General features: G+C 45.6%; 1 protein-coding gene and 1 non-coding gene across 2 annotated transcripts; one reads left to right on the top strand and one right to left on the bottom strand.

Moving 5' to 3' along the window:
- The first annotated feature begins 1,446 nt into the window (after positions 1-1,446).
- Positions 1,447-1,520, top strand: TRNAV-CAC. Its single transcript has one exon. It is a non-coding gene; the product is annotated as a tRNA-Val (tRNA).
- Positions 1,521-2,773: 1,253 nt separating this feature from the next.
- LOC119308842 (probable protein phosphatase 2C 68) lies at positions 2,774-4,207 on the bottom strand. Its single transcript, XM_037585004.1, has one exon. It carries the CDS (start codon positions 4,082-4,084, stop codon positions 3,035-3,037), a length of 1,050 nt encoding a protein of 349 aa, XP_037440901.1. The 5' UTR covers positions 4,085-4,207; the 3' UTR covers positions 2,774-3,034.
- Between the last annotated feature and the right edge of the window lie 15,849 nt (positions 4,208-20,056).

Below are 20,056 nucleotides of genomic sequence, written 5' to 3'. Positions count from 1 at the left end.
CTTTAATCTCTCTAGACATGTCATGGTCTTTCTCTTCCTCCCCATGGAGATCCAATCCCTCAAACCTATCCTCGAGACTTGCTTCGTTGGAGTGATTAACACCACTGCACCATTTCCAGATGCTTCGTCCCCCGACGACGCCTGAGATCTTGTTTATGCCATGCAAGGGTACCATGGTGTAGCCTACTCCCATGGGATCACGGCGTGAACTTTGTCGGGAAAGTTTCGACGTGAGGGAATTGGGAAATTGAAGGGTAGATGCACTCGGGCGACGACATCATAAGAGGAACCTAAGAACCCTAAGTAAACCTAGGGGAATTAGACTTTGAATGCATCATACGTATATATCATATGCATTATGTACTCAGACATAACTTCTCCAATGGATTGTATCTTAGTCCCTTCCTAGTGCTTCATGGTGTGCAAGTGCTAAAAGTGTCATGTGGGAAAATCCTAACATATCAAAGCAATTAAGGGTGGGAGAGAAAACTTTGGTGACCTGGGAAGAAATAGTGCCAAGCGTGCGAACCTATGCAAAAACGCATATGCATGGGATTTTAGTTGCTAAACAATTAAATGAAGGAAGGTTAGCTAGAAAAATCTAATTACCTTTTGTTTTGAGAATCGAAAAATCTAATTACCTATGCATTGAGAGTTTAGTTGCTAAGCCCTTTCATGAACATAGTATCTCATCTACCTATGCACTGGGAGAAGCCGTTTTTGTTATATCTAAAAAAAATCATTTAATGTGTTTCGCGAGGGACAAGATGCTGGTTTGCGCACTCTGAGTATATCTTAACTAAGATGTAATGACTTTCTCTTTCCACACTAAATCAGGTGTGACATCAGATTTTTGCTTAGGTTTCATGATTAAAATATAGTCCAAAGCAGAGCATTGGGACACTTAAAGGATCAGTCCATTTTTTTTCCTTTTTTTGAGAACCACCCTTCAAAAGCATTTTATTCATCATTTAGATAAAAAAAGTCGGAGATTACATCATAAGAGGATACACCCGACACAGTGGATGAAGCCAACTTGGCACAACGCTGAGCAACTTCATTGGCATCTCTCTAGCGTACTGAACTGCAAGCTCCTGAAAAATTGAGAGAGATGAGTGTATCTTTTTGAGAATATGGCCACCAATTAAGTGGAAGTTATCATTCTTCCATTCACCCCGGATCATCTGGCAGTCTTTCCAGCAGAACATTTTGCCATTGTAAAACAGAGAATTGAAAAGAATCCACCATCATAAAATAGAGTAAGATACTTGCCGGATGGGCGAACATCTCCACGTTTTTTGTATTGGTGTGGTATTCTGGGAAAGGAGAAGCCAGTACCTATGCACTTCCGGGCCGTGCACGATACCGTGGACTGAACAGTCGGGTAATGTGACCAGTATACGCTAGCATGTATAAGTAAGTTTGTTGTGAAGAACATAGCAAGTTGTCTGGTTGGTGTAGTTGGTTATCACGTTAGTCTCACACACTAAAGGTCCCCAGTTCGAACCTGGGATCAGACATCAATTTTTTATTACAATTTTCCTGTGCTATTCAGACGAACGTTCCTTATTATTTTCTCCCCTTCTCGCTTCAGACGCCCCACTTTCATTTTCTAACTCATCTTTATTTCATTTCCTATCAAGGAGTGACAACTTTTTAAGCAGCTGACAGAAAAGTTCTTGTCGCCCCGGGATCGGCGAGAACCAAAAGAAGGACAAAGAGAAGCCAGCTCGAAAGTAGAGTTTTCTCTTCACCATCCATGAGCAGATCCGATATGTTGGCTGATCACGCCCGCCAGCGACCACCCACCAGCAACACCACCACACCGCTCAATCAGGCGATGCGTGTGCGTGTCGAACCTTCCGTTGGCAGCGCCACCGGACGACGGGAGCAACAGGAACGGAGGAGGAGCCTGGGACGAACACCTGGACGACGAAGACGAACATATCCCACCAAACCCCCCGCCCCGGTGAGATGATAGAGGTGGGGCGTGGAGGTTCCTTGCATCTTGCTCCGCTGTCACCGTTATCAGTCAGTCATAATAAAGCAAAAAAGATCCGTCCTTCGCCGTTGTTTGGAGTGGACGATTTTTCAATGGCCTCCGACGCGTCACTCCAATCAGTGAGTGACAAACCCCTTCTTTTAAAGAGGAACGAGGGAATTTGTCGAGGTGCGCCTGCGTGCGTTGCCGGGAAGAATGAGAACCCCGTACCAGCTGGACGGAATGGCCTGGACCGCATCGCGGTGTCTCCGGCCGTCCGTATGTTTCACACAGCTGGGCTGGGCAGAGGGCAGGTGTCGTGCTTCCAGATGAATCCCACAAGAAATATCTCGCTTCCTTGGGAGCCTCTGATCTTCTTCTTCGTCTTCACGCAAGCGTCAAGAGCTGTCCCGGATCTGTTCTCTTTGATTTCCTCTCTTTTCTCTAGTATCTTTGATTTGACTTCATTTTATATGGCGCCCAGATCCCCCATTTTTTGGGTGCTCCGGTTGCACCAAGATATTCGATATAGTTTGTGCTTCACCGAGCTAACCATCAGTACCTAGTGTAATACGTAGATTTGAACACATCAGAACACTATTGAGTCCTACTAACAGGTCGGTTTCAGAAACTTAGGAAGTTGATGAAGATACAGAGATATCACCCATCTAATCTGAACTTGTGAAGTTAAGACATGAGATACGCATCATCCATCTAACCAGAGTTTGCTGATGCCAACGGAAGCTGCAGATCTGAATCGAGCATGCAGAATTTGAACAAAAACTGACCTCCTTCTGATGAACTGAACTTCTGTTTCAATTCAAGGATCGAACTTTGGTTACACCAGTTGTTATTTCTTTCCTCAACCCGACCATAATCTATGTACTCCACTGAACTTGATCCAGGGAGAAATATTGCAAAGAAAAAAGAAATGAATTTTGAAGAAGAGAAACCAATCGGTAGAATCGCTATAGAGCTAGTTTTGGATTGATCCTACTGTTACTACTATACTACTATCGTTGCAATGGAAGATCACGGCAGCTGGTCGCCCTCCTACAAATGATTCCTTGGCCGGAGATCCACGACGACAACGGAGATGTTGTCCGAGCTGTTCTTGGTCAGAGCCAGCTTGGTGAGCATGGCCGCTGCCTCGGCGCACCACCTGTCTCTGCCCCTCCGGAGGCAGGCCCGGGCTACCTCGCACGCCGTCTCGTTGTTGACCACGTCCCACAGACCGTCGCTGGCCAGGATCAGGCACTCGTCGCCGGCCGCCCTGTCGGTCACCGTCACCTCCGGGACCGCCGTCACGAACGGCTTCAGATAGCCGTCGCCGATGGCCCGTGACATGGCTAGGACGCCCAGCACCCTCGCGCCCTCCCAGAATATGACGCGGCCGCCGGCGGCCTCGATCCTCTCCAGCTCGTCCGGCCTGTCTGGCTTGTGGTCGGAGGAGAGGACGACGGGCGCGCCGTCGCGGCAGAGCACGGCGCGGGAGTCGCCGCAGTTGGCCACCAGGACGCGCTGCTCCCCCACGACGGCCACCACGGCCGTGGACCCCACGTGGTCGCACTTGTTGGCCTCGCAGCGGCAGCTGGCGCTGTCGCCGCCCCCGCTGGCGGTCACCTCGGCGTCCATCCTCGCGAAGCTGCGCTCCATTGCGGCGGTCCAGGACTCGGGCTGGGCCGCGCCGGCCAGCTCCTCGGCGACGAGCTCGTGCATCCGGTCTTTGCACGCGTCCGCCACGTGCGAGCAGCCGTGTCCGTCGAAAACGCCGTAGAAGTCGCGCCTGGGCTTCCCCTCCTCGGCCGGGGCGGTGAAGGCCTCCCGTATGGAGACGGCATCCTCCATCTCCCTCCTCCGTCCGGCAACCGACGTGAACCCGTGGCGTTTCGTGGCCACCCCCTCGCCCCCAGCCGCGCGGCGCTTCCTCGTGGCCGCGGCCTCGTCGGCTCCCTGCGGCGCCTCCGCGGTGACCTTCCACCTGGCCGCCGCGTCCCCCGCCCTGCGGCGCCTCCCGGCGCGCGCCCTGGCCCTGGCCTCCGCCTCCGCCCCGACCACCACCGCCGACGAGGCCGAGTCACAGCACACCTGCGCCATCGACATCAACGCCAAGAAACCCCTCTTGCCCTAGACAACAACACCGTCTGAATTCTGAGATGAAATGGAAATCGCCGCTGCTCGGTCGCTGGCTCGCTCTGTGGCTACAAGAAGATGAAGGGGGATGGAATGGAATGGAGGAGAGGAGTCTCTGGTGGGCGGCCCGCTTATAAAGCGCAGTCGCAGGTGGCGTGGCACATCCATGGCGCGCGTCGCCATCTCTCAGGCGGAGGCGACACATGGTGGCATCCACCGCCCCACGCAACATCCGGGCCGTCCACGAGTTGCGCATGGCACGCGGCGCGCACCACGACACCTGCCCCGCCCCATCAACGGCTCACCCTTCACCCTCCCTCTCCCCAACCGTACACGTGACAGGCGGCCACGATAACACCCTCGATAATCAACTAATCTAGTCTATAATCAAATCTAAGCTAGTGTGTTTTTGTTGAAAGTCCAATCTAACCCCCCAACCCAATCGCGCCGAACGAGCAGACGTCCGGATAGAATAATGCGGGCACAGGTGCGCGATGGCGACCGGGCACGCGATCGTGGCCCGGGGAGTGTAAAACACTGCGACGTGTCCCGTTTAGGCGGAGCGAGGGATTCCCCGAAATTCTCCGTTGCCGGTCCAACTCGGGGGGCAGGGCAAAGGTTCCGTCGGGTCTGATGATGCGGATGCGGATTCGAAAAGAAAAGAAAAGAAAATGAAAAAGCGGGGGTTGGGGGTGGTGGTTGCGCGCGCCGTGCCGCCACCCCATTGGCTCTCGGGCCCGGGACGACCTCGTAGACGCGCCGTGGCCCCCCAGAGCGCAGAGGGGGCGACTCGTGTCCCGTTTGACCTCGCAACGACGCAGTTTTTAAATTTTCCGGCGACCGGAGCCCGGGGGAGACGTGACACGTCGTGCTCTTTGTTGGCGCGCAATGTTACGTGCCACCCGAGGGCTGGAACCGCGCGGGGCCCGCCCCGGCGAGGGGCGAGATTTTTTTGCCGCTCTCTCTGGTCGTCGTCGACACGTCAGGGGAGGCAGGAGGGGCACGTATGCGGCGGGAGGTGGCCAGGTGGGGGCGCCGCGGAACAGTGGGCGTCACCGTCGGGGCCCCGCCTTGGGACTGAAACCGGGGAAACTGCGGCTGTTTCGGGGTGATTCAGGTTGTATTGGGTGCCGTGGGGTTGAGGGCCAGCGGCGGGGATATGCAAGCGGCGAGGCATGGCGGAGATGGGGACGGGGCGCCACGTACCTACGTCAGAGCTGTTGTGGTCAAAAGACGTGGCCACGATGCTTTTGGGAATGATGCAGGTGGTGACCGGCACGGGATGGATGCACAGTGTGTGCTACAGGTGGCGTCCAGGGCCAGTAGAAATGGCGAGTTCAAAGCTCGAAAATGGGCTGTCTACATCAAGCGCAATCAGACTCTCGGGGCTAAGTTTTAAACTGTTTGGTTAGCTGACTCGCACGAAAAAACCACGCCGCATGAAACTTAAAACATCCCTCGGTCGTCCGTCAGGAACGCTCAGTTCGGATGTACTAATGCAATTTACACTACGAGAACGATGCAAGAATGTAGGGGAACAACCCCATGCAAAACGTGGTCTAGAGCATGTATACCCTCAAACGAGATCAACCAGTCACAGATGCAAATACCCAACAATCCATGTTAATAAACAAACGGACATTCAGAGCATCCAATCGGATTTAGGAAATCTGACATCCCAAACGTCCGCGGACAGCATTGAACGGCCCCTCAAAAGTCCTTATGGACAACCATGCTCCTCATATCTAAATCTTTAAATCCATGTATATAACCGTCCAGCATACACATGAATATCACAAAATATTGAGTAGTTCAAACATAAAATTTATATGAAGTGAACAATTCAAACATTAAACTTCTTGGTTTCATCCTTGATTTTTATTGTGGGTCCACATGCTCCACAAGATTATGGAGTAGCTGCACGCACACCTGTTCATCTTGAAAATTCTGACATATCTACAGAAAATTCATAATATGATCTGCGTCTTGATCTGGGGCGTGGACTTCTTCTCCGGGCTTCTTCAAATCATGGGTTCGAGTTGCCCCTTCACCCTCGTCTTTGATAATTATATTGTGCATAATGGCACAATATGTCACCAGGTGTCACAAAGTGTCCGATTCCAACATCATTGCAGCTCGACAAACAATTTCCTACGAGCTTGGAGCATTATGAATGCCCCTCTCCACATCCTTGCTAGTTGCTTCTTGCATTTGTTGCAAAGTGGTTTTGTTTGTTACCATGGGGGATCAGATGTAGTCTTCACAAACACCGTCCACCGAGGGTAGATACCATCTGCAAGGTAGTACCCCATATTGTTATCATGCTCATTGACAATGTAGTTGCATGATGGCGCCTCCCTGTTACAAAGTCTCCTGAACACGGGAGATTGATGGAGCACATTGATGTCGTTGTCAGAACTAGGCATGCCAAATCCACGAGTCCTTTGATGTCATTGCTTGAAGTATGATGGTGGCCTCTCTGATATGGTGTTGTTGCATCCCGTGCAAACCTTCGGGGGGCAGTCTTTCATTGTCAATGCATGCAATCAATTGAATCGAGCATACCTGGAGAGCCTCTTACCGCTCTAATAGCCATCAAATTTTTGATATCTTCATATTTGGTTCTCTTAGATACTCTGCTCTACACACCTGTACCATAACGCGGGAAAAATCTCACTGTGATGTTCGGGCATGTGCTCCCCCACCAGGACCATCTCACCAACAACATCAACGACGGTACCTAGTGCAAGCATTGTAACAGCCCCAACCCAAAACCCTAAATCCATTTCTTGTTTTATAATATTTGTGTAAGGACGATTAATTTATGGATATTTTTTTATTTTTCAATTCATCTTGTCATTCTTTATTTCACACCAAATTTGAAAATATGAACAATTTGAGAAAGTCATTTGAGAACTTTCAGCTTATCCATTTGAGCTTTTTTTAAGATTAAATTCAGTTACCAAATTACTTTCTAGTGAGGTATTCAAAATTTACCCAAAAATTCTACTCCCTTGTTCCCAAAATATAAGGTGCCGATCGACAACTTTGACTATGATTTTCATGTATTTTATGTCTATAAAAAGATATAAATAAAGTACTAGAGAAATTCCATAGCTCAAAAAAATTAAGTGAAGCACATAGAGCAATTCTAACAATTCATAGCATCATTATGGCTCTCTCAAATAGATGTGTCCAGTAAGGATGATTGTGGCAAACTAAAAAGCAAAACAAGCAAAGACTCATATAATACGAGACGCTCCAAGCAAAACTCATGATATGTGATGAACAAAAATATAGCTCCAAGTGAAATTACCTATGGTCATTAGAAGATAGAGGGGGTGCCTTCTGAGGCATCCCCAAGCTTAGTTGGTTGGTCCTCCTTGAATATTACCTTGGGGTGCCATGGTCATCCCCAAGCTTACGCTCTTTTTACTCCTTATTCCTTCATCCATCGTGATCTCACCCAAAACTTGAAAACTTCAATCACACAAACTTAACAAAACCTTTGTGAGATCTCTTAGTATAATAAAGCAAATCACCACTTTAAGTATTATTGCAAACACATTCATATTTTATTATTGCATTATACCTACTGTATTCTAACTTTACTATGGCTTATACCCCACGATACAATCCATAGATTCATCAAAATAAGCCTACAATGCAACAAAAATAGAACCTGTCAAAAACAGAATGTAGCAATCTGAATTTTGACTATACTTCTGTAACTTCAAAAACTCTGAAAAATTAGGACGGCATGGGCAATTTGTATATCAATCATGTGTGAGAAATTCAGAGCAAAAGCACGCTTCTGTTAATTTTTAAAATTCCAAAACTAGGCGCAAAAGTTTGTGTTTTTCAACAGGATCAAATCAAGTATCACCCAACATGATCCTAAAGGCTTTACTTGGCACAAACACTAATTAAAAAATAAAAACACAATCATAACAGTAGCATAATTTTGTAAACACACAAGAACAAAAATAAAAAGAGGAAAAAATATTTTATTCATTGGGTTGCCTCCCTACAAGCGCTATTGTTTTATGCCCCTAGCTAGGCATGATGTATAGATTCAAGTATTGTCATCTTTACTTTTTGCTCCATAGGTTTCCCTCATGATTGATTCGTATGGTGGCTTAATTCTTGTTCTAGGAAAGTGTTCCATACCCTTTCTCAATGGAAACTGAAATTTAATATTCCCTTCTTTGATATCAATTGTGGCGCCTATAGTTCGTAAAAACGATCTACCAAGTATTATGGGACAAGACGGATTGCAATCAATATCAAGAACAATAAAATCTATGGGTACATAGTTCCTATTTGCAAGAAGAAGAACACCATTAATTCTTTCCAAAGGCTTTTTAATAGTGGAATCTGCCAAGCGCAAATTAAGAGAACATTCTTCCAACTTGGTAAAACCTAGCACATCACACAGAGATTTCGGAATTGTGGAAATACTAGCACCCAAATCACACAAAGCATTGCACTCGTAATTTTTGATCTTGACTTTAATGGTGGGTTCCCATTCATCATATAATTTTCTAGGAATTGAAATCTCTAGTGCCGACTTTTCTTCTAAAGCTTTCATCATCGCTTCTACAATATGTTTAGTAAAAGCTTTGTTTCATTCATAGGCATTGGGTGAATTTAGCATGGATTGAAATAAAGAAATGCATTCAATCAAAGAACAACTATCAGAATTAAAGTCTTTGTAGTCCAAAATAGCGGGCACATCACTAGCTAAAGTGTTTACCTCTCCAAACCAACTTTTATCAATTTTTTCAACAAGATTTTCACCCTCTGGATTATGGGTATGCCTTCTAGCTAAAGTTGACTCTTCTTCAGTCCCTGTCGTGGTACTAAGTCTGACAGTAAGATTAAGGGGTACGTATGAGGAGGCAAGGCCCTACCTACGGCGAGGTTGTACACACGAGTTTACGAGTTCACGCCCCTCTCGGAGGAGGTAAATGCCCTACGTCTCAGTGCCCTGAGGCGGTCGACTGGAATATGGGTGTGTGTTACAGGGGGTGCGAACCCTTGTCCCAGAGGAGGGGTGGCTTATATAGAGTGCCACAGGACCCCAGCCGTCCCCTGTTACAGGGTTCAATGTACATTAAGACAGGGCGTTACTGGTAACACCAGCTATAAAGTTCTATTAATGATCTTTAAGACTACGGAGTGAACGCCTGACTGTTGCCATCCTGAGTGACTCTAGGTCTTCTGTACTCCGAGTGGATTCTTGTATGGTCGAATGACTTCATCTTGGTCGAGTGAATTTGGGGGTATCCGAGTGGGGTAATTGGTCAAGTGGATTGCACTCCATGGTTACTTCAGTCGGGATCTCTTGCTATACATTCAATGTCCTTGATTTTAGGGTGGTGACCTTGGGTAGGGCGTATAGGTCAGGCCTATGACCCTACCTTAGGTCCATGGCATCGTCATTAGCCCCCGAATGGATTGAGGTCTGAGTGAAAAGAGAGTTGAAGTTGATCCTTTCCTGACTCTTATGCTTCATAGACATTCTTACTGAGTTCGAGAATCATGTTGAAACTTCGACTTCATTTCAGTTGCCTTGATCGATTCATAGGTCGTCGAGTGAACTTATACTAGCAGTCTTCGAGTGTTGATATGGTGTAAAATCTTCGGCGCGATTGGTTATTGCGGTTCCCGGATCTCACGGGATTCGAAACTTTGGGGAAGTGCGCGAGACAGAGCGCGCCACAGTAAACGGGACGGATAGACAGGGGCGTCTTGATTCTCGCACCACCTTTTTCGCCACGTATCGGGCGCGCGACTGTTGCGGGATTTGACAGGATTGCTCGGGCCCATGCGTCAGCCACTCGAAAGCAGGCTCATAAAAGGCGTTGAGGCCGATGCATTTGCACAGTGCGCCCCATTCCCCTTCCTCTTCCTCTACTTCTCCAACGCATCCTCCTCCACTCTGGACACCGTTGCCCCGCCCGTGCGCAGTCCGCCGTGATGGTCAAGGACAAGACGGCGACCCTGGAGCGCGCGAAGAAGGCGATGGAGACGGCGAAGGGCAAGAAGACGATTCAGGGGTCGTCGTCGAGGTCCAGATTGCCACCTGGCTGGATCCAGGGGGATTGGATTCGGTCCACGCTCCGTAAATAAGATCTGGAGGATCTGGCCGCCGCAGGCTTGATCACCGACGGGTCTTGGAGGCTGCCGGGGGACGAGATCGAACCTCAGCCACGGGAGTGTGAGTGTGTCCTCCTTGCAACCCATGTCGACCGTGGTTTCTCTCTGCCTCTGCATCCTTTCTTACGGGGCTTCCTGAACTTTTTCGGTGCCCAACTTCACCATTTCTCTCCCAACACTACCACATACCTTGCTGCATATGTTTCTCTGTGCAAAAACATCTTAGGTTGTAGACCGCACTGGGGTCTATTCAAACATATCTTCACTTGTCGTTCCCAATCTGTAAAGAAGGCGAATCCGACTAACGAGAGGACACATGTGATTCAAATGTGCGGGGGTTTAGGTATTCAGATGAGGGTTAGGAGCACTTTTCCTCCTATGACGCTTCCCGAGTCGGTCAGGGGATGGCAGTCGACCTGGTTTTACTGCCAAGATATTCTGACCCCCGGTCAGTTGACCGGTCTTCCTCCCTTCACCCTAGATCGAGTCCAGCAACCTTCTGAAGGAAATATGCCCTAGAGGCAATAATAAAGTTATTATTTATTTCCTCATATCATGATAAATGTTTATTATTCATGCTAGAATTGTATTAACCGGAAACATGATACATGTGTGAATACATAGACAAACTTAATGTCACTAGTATGCCTCTACTTGACTAGCTCATTCATCAAATATGGTTATGTTTCCTAACCATAGACATGTGTTGTCATTTGATTAAAGAGATCACATCATTAGGAGAATGATGTGATTGACTTGACCCATTCCGTTAGCCTAGCACTTGATCGTTTAGTATGTTGCTATTGCTTTCTTCATGACTTATACAAAGTTCCTACAACTATGAGATTATGCAACTCCCGTTTACCGGAGGAACACCTTGTGTGCTACCAAACGTCACAACGTAACTGGGTGATTATAAAGGAGCTCTACAGGTGTCTCCAAAGGTAGATGTTGAGTTGGCGTATTTCGAGATTAGGTTTTGTCACTCCGATTGTCAGAGAGGTATCTCTGGGCCCTCTCGGTAATGCACATCACTATAAGCCTTGCAAGCAATGTGGCCAATGAGTTGGTTACGGAATGATGCATTATGTAACGAGTAAAGAGACTTGCCAGTAACGAGATTGAACTAGGTATTGGATACCGACGATCAAATCTCGGGTAAGTAACATACCGATGACAAAGGGAACAACGTATGTTGTTATGCGGTTTGACCGATAAAGATCTTCGTAGAATATGTAGGAGCCAATATGAGCATCCAGGTTCCGCTATTGGTTATTGACCGGAAACAGTTCTAGGTCATGTCTACATAGTTCTCGAACTCGTAGGGTCCGCATGCTTAAAGTTACGATGGCAGTTTCATTATGAGTTTATATGTTTTGATGTACCGAAGGTTGTTCGGAGTCCCGGATGTGATGACGGACATGACGAGGAGTCTCGAAATGGTCGAGACATAAAGATTGATATATTGGGAGCCTATATTTGGTTAATGGAATCGTTCCGGGAGAAATCGGGATTTTTTCGGAGTATCGGGGGGTTACCGGAACCCCCCCCCCCCCGGGGGGGTTAATGGGCCTACATGGGCCATGAGGGAGAAGAGGAGGGCCGGCCTGGGGAGGCCGCGCGCCCCCTCTCCCCCTAGTCCGAATAGGACAAGGAGGGGAGGGCGACGCCCCCCTTTCCTCTTTCCCCTCCCCCCTTTCCTTCTCCACCAAGGCAAGAGGGGGGAGTCCTACTCCCGGTGGGAGTAGGACTCCTCCAGGCGCACCCCTAGGGGGCCGGCTGCACCTCCCCCTCCCTCCTTTATATACGGGGGCAGGAGGGCACCTCTAGACACACAAGTTGATCTTCGTGATCGTTCCTTAGCCGTGTGCGGTGCCTCCCTCCACCATATTCCACCTCGGTCATATCGTTGCGGTGCTTAGGCGAAGCCCTGCGTTGGTAGAACATCATCATCGTCACCACGCCGTCGTGCCGACGGAACTCATCCCTGACACCCTGCTGGATCGGAGTCCGAGGATCGTCATCGAGCTGAACGTGTGCTGAACTCGGAGGTGCCGTACGTTCGGTGCTTGGATCGGTCGGATCGTGAAGATGTACGACTACATCAACCGCATTTTCATAACGCTTCCGCTTTCGGTCTACGAGGGTACGTGGACACACTCTCCCCTCTCGTTGCTATGCATCACCATGATCTTGCGTGTGCGTAGGAAAATTTTGAAATTACTATGTTCCCCAACACCTTCTTCATTGATTGTATCTACTGAAAAAAATATGCCCTAGAGGCAATAATAAAGTTATTATTTATTTCCTTATTTCATGATAAAAGTTTATTATTCATGCTAGAATTGTATTAACCGGAAACATAATACATGTGTGAATACATAGACAAACATAGTGTCACTAGTATGCCTCTACTTGACTAGCTCGTTAATCAAAGATGGTTAAGTTTCCTAACGATATACATGAGTTGTCATTTGATTAACGGGATCACTTCATTAGAAGAATGATGTGATTGACTTGACCCATTCCGTTAGCTTAGCACTTGATCGTTTAGTATGTTGCTATTGCTTTCTTCATGACTTATACATGTTCCTATGACTATGAGATTATGCAACTCCCGTTTACCGGAGGAACACTTTGTGTGCTATCAAATGTCACAACGTAACTGGGTGATTATAAGGGAGCTCTACAGGTGTCTCTGAAGGTACATGTTGGGTTGGCGTATTTCGAGATTAGGATTTGTCACTCCGATTGTCGGAGAGGTATCTCTGGGCCCTCTCGGTAATGCACATCACTATAAGCCTTGCAAGCAATGTGACTAATGAGTTAGTTGCGAGATGATGTATTACGGAACGAGTAAAGAGATTTGCCGGTAATGAGATTGAACTAGGTATTGGATACCGACAATCGAATCTCGGGCAAGTAACATACCGATGACAAAGGGAACAACGTATGTTGTTATGCAGTCTGACCGATAAAGATCTTCGTAGAATATGTGGGAGCTAATATGAGCATCCAGGTTCCGCTATTGGTTATTGACCGGAAACGTGTTTCGGTCATGTCTATATTGTTCTCGAACCCGTAGGGTGCGCACGCTTAAGGTTTCGATGACAGTTATATTATGAGTTTATGAGTATTGATGTATCGAAGGAGTTCGGAGTCCCAGATGAGATCGGGGACATGACGAGGAGTCTCGAAATGGTCAAGACGTAAAGATCGATATATTGGACGACTATATTCGGAGTTCGGAAAGGTTCCGAGTGGTTCGGGTATTTTTCGGAGTACCGGAGAGTTACGGGAATTCGCTGGGGAGTATATGGGCCTTATTGGGCTTTAGAGGAAAGATAGAGGAGAAGCTGGGCGCCCCCCAAGGCCTAGTCCGAATTGGACTAGGGGGAGGGGCTGCGCCCCCTCCTTCCTTCTCTTCTCTTCCCCCTTTCCTTGACTCCTACTCCTACTACTTGGAAGGGGGGGAATCCTACTTCCGGTGGGAGTAGGACTCCTCCTTGGCGCGCCTCCTCCTGACCGGCCGCCCCCTCCCCCTTGATCCTTTATATACGGGGGCAGGGGGCACCTCTAGAGAACAACACAAGTTGATCTTCGTGATCGTTCCTTAGCCGTGTGCGGTGCCCCCCTTCACCATATTCCACCTCGGTCATATCGTTGCGGTGCTTAGGCGAAGCCCTGAGTCGGTAGAGCATCATCATCGTCATCACGCCGTCATGCTGACGGAACTCATCCCTGACACCCTGCTGGATCAGAGTCTGGGGATCGTCATCGAGCTGAACATGTGCTGAACTCGGAGGTGTCATACGTTCGGTGCTTGGATTGGTCGGATCGTGAAGACGTACGACAACATCAACCGTGTTGTCATAACGCTTCCGTTTTCGGTCTATGAGGGTACGTGGACACACTCTCCACTCTCGTTGCTATGCATCACCATGATCTTGCGTGTGCGTAGGAATTTTTTTGAAATTACTACGTTCCCCAACAGTGGCATCCGAGCCTAGGTTTTATGCGTAGATGTTATATGCACGAGTAGAACACAAGTGAGTTGTGGGTGATATAAGCCATACTGCTTACCAGCATGTCATACTTTGGTTCAGCGGCATTGTGAGATGAAGCGGCCCGGACCAACATTACGCGTACGCTTACGCGAGACTGGTTTCACCGCTACGAGCACTCGTTGCTTAAAGGTGACCGGCGGGTGTCTGTCTCTCTCACTTTAGTTGAACCGAGTGTGGCTACGCCCGGTCCTTGCGAAGGTTAAAACAGCACCAACTTGACAAACTATCGTTGTGGTTTTGATGCGTAGGTAAGAACGATTCTTGCTCAGCCCGTAGCAGCCACGTAAAATTTGCAACAACAAAGTAGAGGACGTCTAACTTGTTTTTGCAGGGCATGTTGTGATGTGATATGGTCAAGACGTGATGCTATATTTTATTGTATGAGACGATCATGTTTTGTAACCGAAGTTATCGGCAACTGGCAGGAGCCATATGGTTGTCGCTTTATTGTATGAAATACAAACGCCCTGTAATTGCTTTACTTTATCACTAAGCGGTAGCGATAGTCGTAGAAGCAATAGATGGCGTAACAACAACGATGCTACAATGGAGATCAAGGTGTCGCGCCGGTGACGATGATGATCACGACGGTGCTTCGGAGATGGAGATCACAAGCACAAGATGATGATGGCCATATCATATCACTTATATTGATTGCATGTGATGTTTATCCTTTATGCATCTTATTTTGCTTTGATTGACGGTAGCATTTTAAGATGATCTCTCACTAATTATCAAGAAGTGTTCTCCCTGAGTATGCACCGTTGCAAAAGTTCTTCGTGCTGAGACACCACGTGATGATTGGGTGTGATAGGCTCTACGTTCAAATACAACGGGTGCAAAACAGTTGCACACGCGGAATACTCAGGTTAAACTTGACGAGCCTAGCATATACAGATATGGCCTCAGAACACGGAGACCGAAAGGTCGAACGTGAATCATATAGTAGATATGATCAACATAGTGATGTTCACCATTGAAAACTACTCCATCTCACGTGATGATCGGACATGGTTTAGTTGATTTGGATCACGTGATCACTTAGATGACTAGAGAGATGTCTGTCTAAGTGGGAGTTCTTAAGTAATATGATTAATTGAACTTAAATTTATCATGAACTTAGTCCTGGTAGTATTTTGCAAATTATGTTGTAGATCAATAGCTCGCTTTGTTGCTTCCCTATGTTTTTATATGTGTTCCTAGAGAAAACTAAGTTGAAAAATGTTAGTAGCAATGATGCGGACTTGGTCCGTGATCTGAGGTTTATCCTCATTGTTGCACAGAAAAATTATGTCATTGATGCACCGCTAGGTAACGGACCTATTGCAGGAGCAGATGCAGACGTTATGAACGTTTGGCTAGCTCAATATGATGACTACTTGATAGTTTTGTGCACCATGCTTTATGGCTTAGAACCGGGACGACAAAAACGTTTTTGAAACGTCACGGAACATATGAGATGTTCCATGAGATGAAATTGGTATTTCAGTCTCATGCCCGTGTCAAGAGGTATGAGACCTTTGACAAATACTTCGCCTAAAAGGATGGTGGAGAATTGCTCAACTAGTGAGCAAGTACTTAGATTGTCTGAGTACTACAATTGCTTGAATCAAGTGGGAGTTAATCTTCCAGATAAGATAGTGATTGGCAGAGTTCTCTAGTCACCATCACCAAGTTACTGGAACTTCGTGATGAACTATAATGCAAGGGATGACGAAAACGATTCCCGAGCTCTTCGTGATGCTGAAATCAACGAAGGTAGAATCAAGAAAAGAGCATCAAGTGTTGATGATTGACAAGACCACTAGTTTCAAAAAAAAAGGCAAAGGAAAAGAAAGGAAACTTCAAGAAGAACAGCAAGCAAGTTGCTGCTCAAGAGAAGAAACCCAAAGCTGGACCAAAGCCTGAAACTGAGTGATTATACTGCAAAGGAAATGGTCACTGGAAGCGGAAATGCCCTGAATATTTGATGGATAAGAAGAATGGCAAAGTGAACAAGGGTATATTTAATATACAGGTCATTGATGTGTACCTTACTAGTGTTTATAAGTAGCCCCTGAGTATTTGATACTTGTTCAGTTGCTAAAAAATTAGTGACTTGGAACAGGAGTTACAGAATAAACAGAAACTAGTTGAGGGTGAAGTGACGATGTGTGTTGGAAGTGGTTCCAAGATTGATATGATCATCATCACACACTCCCTATACTTTTGAGATAAGTGTTGAACCTAAATAAATGTTATTTGGCGTTTGCGTTGAGCATGAATATGATTTGATCATATTTTTTTGCAATACGGTTATTCATTTAAATTCATAGAATAATTGTTATTCTGTTTACATGAATAAAACCTTCAATGGTTATACACCCAATGAAAATAGTTTGTTGGATCTCGATCATAGTGATACACATATTCATAATATTGATGCCAAAAGATGCAAAGTTAATAATGATAGTGCAACTTATTTGTGGCACTGCCGTTTGGGTCATATCGGTGTAAAGCGCATGAAGAAACTCCATAAAGATGGATTTTCGGAATCACTTGGTTATGAATCATTTGATGCTTGCGAACCATGCCTTTTGGGCAAGATGACTAAAACTCCATTCTCCGGAACAATGGAACGAGCTACTGACTTATTGGAAATAATACATACCGATGTATGCGATCCGATGAGTGTTAAGGCTCGCGGCGTGTATCATTATTTTCTGACCTTCATAGATGATTTGAGCAGATATGGGTATATCTACTTGATGAAACATAAGTCTAAAACATTTGAAAAGTTCAAAGAATTTCAGAGTGAAGTGGAAAATCATCGGAACAAGAAAAATAAAGTTTCTACGATCTGATCGTGGAGACGAATATTTGAGTTACGAGTTTGGTCTTCATTTGAAACAATGTGAAATAGCTTCACAACTCACGCCACGTGGAACACCACAATGTAATGGTGTGTCCGAACGTCGTAATCGTACTTTACTAGATATGGTGCGATCTATGATGTCTCTTATCGGTTTACCACTATTGTTTTGGGGTTATGCATTAGAGACAGCTTCATTCACATTTAATAGGGCACCATCTAAATCCGTTGAGACGACACCGTATGAACTATGGTTTGGCAATAAACCTAAGCTGTCGTTTCTTAAAGTTTGGGGCTATGATGCTTGTGTGAAAAAGTTTCAACTTGATAAGCTCGAACCCAAATCGGAGAAGTGCGTCTTCATAGAATACCCAAAGGAAACTGTTGGGTACACCTTCTATCACATATCCGAAGGCAAAATCTTTTTTGCTAAGAATATATCCTTTCTAGAGAAGAAGTTTCTCTCAAAAGAAGTGAGTGGGAGGAAAGTAGAACTTGATGAGGTAATTGTACCTTCTCCCTTATTAGAAAGTAGTTCATCACAGGAATCAGTTCCAGTGATTCCTACACCAATTAGTGAGGAAGTTAATGATGATGATCATGAAACTTCAGATCAAGTTGCTACCAAACCTCGCAGGTCTTCCAGAGTAAGATCCGCACTAGAGTGGTACGGTAATCATGTTCTGGAAGTCATATTACTAGACCATGATGAACCTACGAATTATGAGGAAGCGATGATGAGCCCAGAGTATGGGTTGAGGCCATAAAATCTGAGATATGATCCATGTATGAGAACAAAGTATGGACTTTGATTGACTTGCTCGATGATCAGCAAGCCATGTTAAATAAATGGATCTTCAAGAGGAAGACGGACACTGATAGTAGTGTTACTATCTACTAAGCTCGACTTGTTGCGAAAGGTTTTTGACAAGTGCAAGGTGTTGAATACGATGAGATTTTCTCACTCGTATCGATGCTTAAGTCTGTCCGAATCATGTTAGCAATTGCCACATTTTATGAAATCTGACAAATGAATGTCAAAAGTGCATTCCTTAAATGGATATTTCTTAAAGAAGTGTTGTATATGATACAACCAAAAGGTTTTGTCAATCCTAAAGGTGCTAACAAAATGTGCAAAGCTCCAACGATCCATCAATGGACTGCTGCAAGTATCTCGGAGTTGGAATATACGCTTTGATGAGTTGATCAAAGCATATGGTTTTATACAGACTTTTGGAAAGGCCTATATTTACAAGAAAGTGAGTGGGAGCACTACAGCCTTTCTGATAAGTATATGTGAATGACAAATTATTGATTGGAAATGATGTAGAATTTTTCTGGAAAGCATAAAGGAGTGTTTGAAAGGAGTTTTTCAAAGCAAGACCTCGGTGAAGCTGCTTACACACTGAGCATCAAGATCTATATAGATAGATCAAGACGCTTGATAAGATTTTTCAATGAGTACATACCTTGATAAGATTTTGAAGTAGTTCAAAATGGAACAGTGAAAGAAGGAGTTCTTGCCTGTGTTGCAAGATGTGAAGTTGAGTAAGACTCAAAACCCGACCATGGTAGAAAATAGAAAGAAAATGAAAAGTCATTACCTATGCCTCAGTCATAGGTTCTATAAAGTATGCTATGCTGTGAACCAGACCTATTGTATACCTTACTCTGAGTTTGACAAAGGAATACAATTTTGATATAAGAGTAGATCACTGGACAGCGGTCAAGAATATCCTTAATGAGGACTAAGGAGATGTTTCTCGATTACGGAGGTGATAAAAGAGCCCGTCGTAAAAAGTTACAGTGATGCAAAATTTTACACCAATCCAGATGACTCTAAATCTCAATCTGGATACATATTGAAAGTGGGAGCAATTATCTAGAGTAGCTCCGTGCAGCTCCGTGCAGAGCATTGTGGACATATAATATTTGCAAAATACATACGGCTCTGAATATGACAGACCTGTTGACTAAACTTCTCTCACAAGAAAAACATGATCATACCTTAGTACTCTTTGGGTGTTAATCACATAGCGATGTGAACTAGATTATTGACTCTAGTAAACCCTTTGGGTGTTGATCACATGACGATGTGAACTATGGGTATTAATCACATACAGATGTGAATATTGGTGTTAAATCACATGGCGATGTGAACTAGATTATTGACTCTAGTGCAAGTGGGAGACTGAAGGAAATATGCCCTAGAGGCAATAATAAAGTTATTATTTATTTCCTTATTTCATGATAAAAGTTTATTATTCATGCTAGAATTGTATTAACCGGAAACATAATACATGTGTGAATACATAGACAAACATAATGTCACTAGTATGCCTCTACTTGACTAGCTCGTTAATCAAAGATGGTTAAGTTTCCTAACCATAGACATGAGTTGTCATTTGATTAACCTGGATCACATCATTAGAAGAATGATGTGATTGACTTGACCCATTCCGTTAGCTTAGCACTTGATCATTTAGTATGTTGCTATTGCTTTCTTCATGACTTATACATGTTCCTATGACTATGAGATTATGCAACTCCCGTTTACCGGAGGAACACTTTGTGTGCTACCAAATGTCAAGACGTAACTGGGTGATTATAAAGGAGCTCTACAGGTGTCTCCGAAGGTACATGTTGGGTTGGCGTATTTCGAGATTAGGATTTGTCACTCCGATTGTCGGAGAGGTATCTCTGGGCCCTATCGGTAATGCACATCACTATAAGCCTTGCAAGCAATGTGACTAATAAGTTAGTTGCGAGATGATGTATTACGGAACGAGTAAAGAGACTTGCCGGTAACGAGATTGAACTAGGCATTGGATACCGACGATCGAATCTCGGGCAAGTAACATA

This window comes from Triticum dicoccoides, chromosome 5B (assembly GCF_002162155.2).
Source record: "Triticum dicoccoides isolate Atlit2015 ecotype Zavitan chromosome 5B, WEW_v2.0, whole genome shotgun sequence".
NCBI lineage: Eukaryota > Viridiplantae > Streptophyta > Magnoliopsida > Poales > Poaceae > Triticum > Triticum dicoccoides.
The sequence above is the reverse complement of the archived record's forward strand: the minus strand, read 5'-3'. Positions and strand labels throughout refer to the sequence as shown.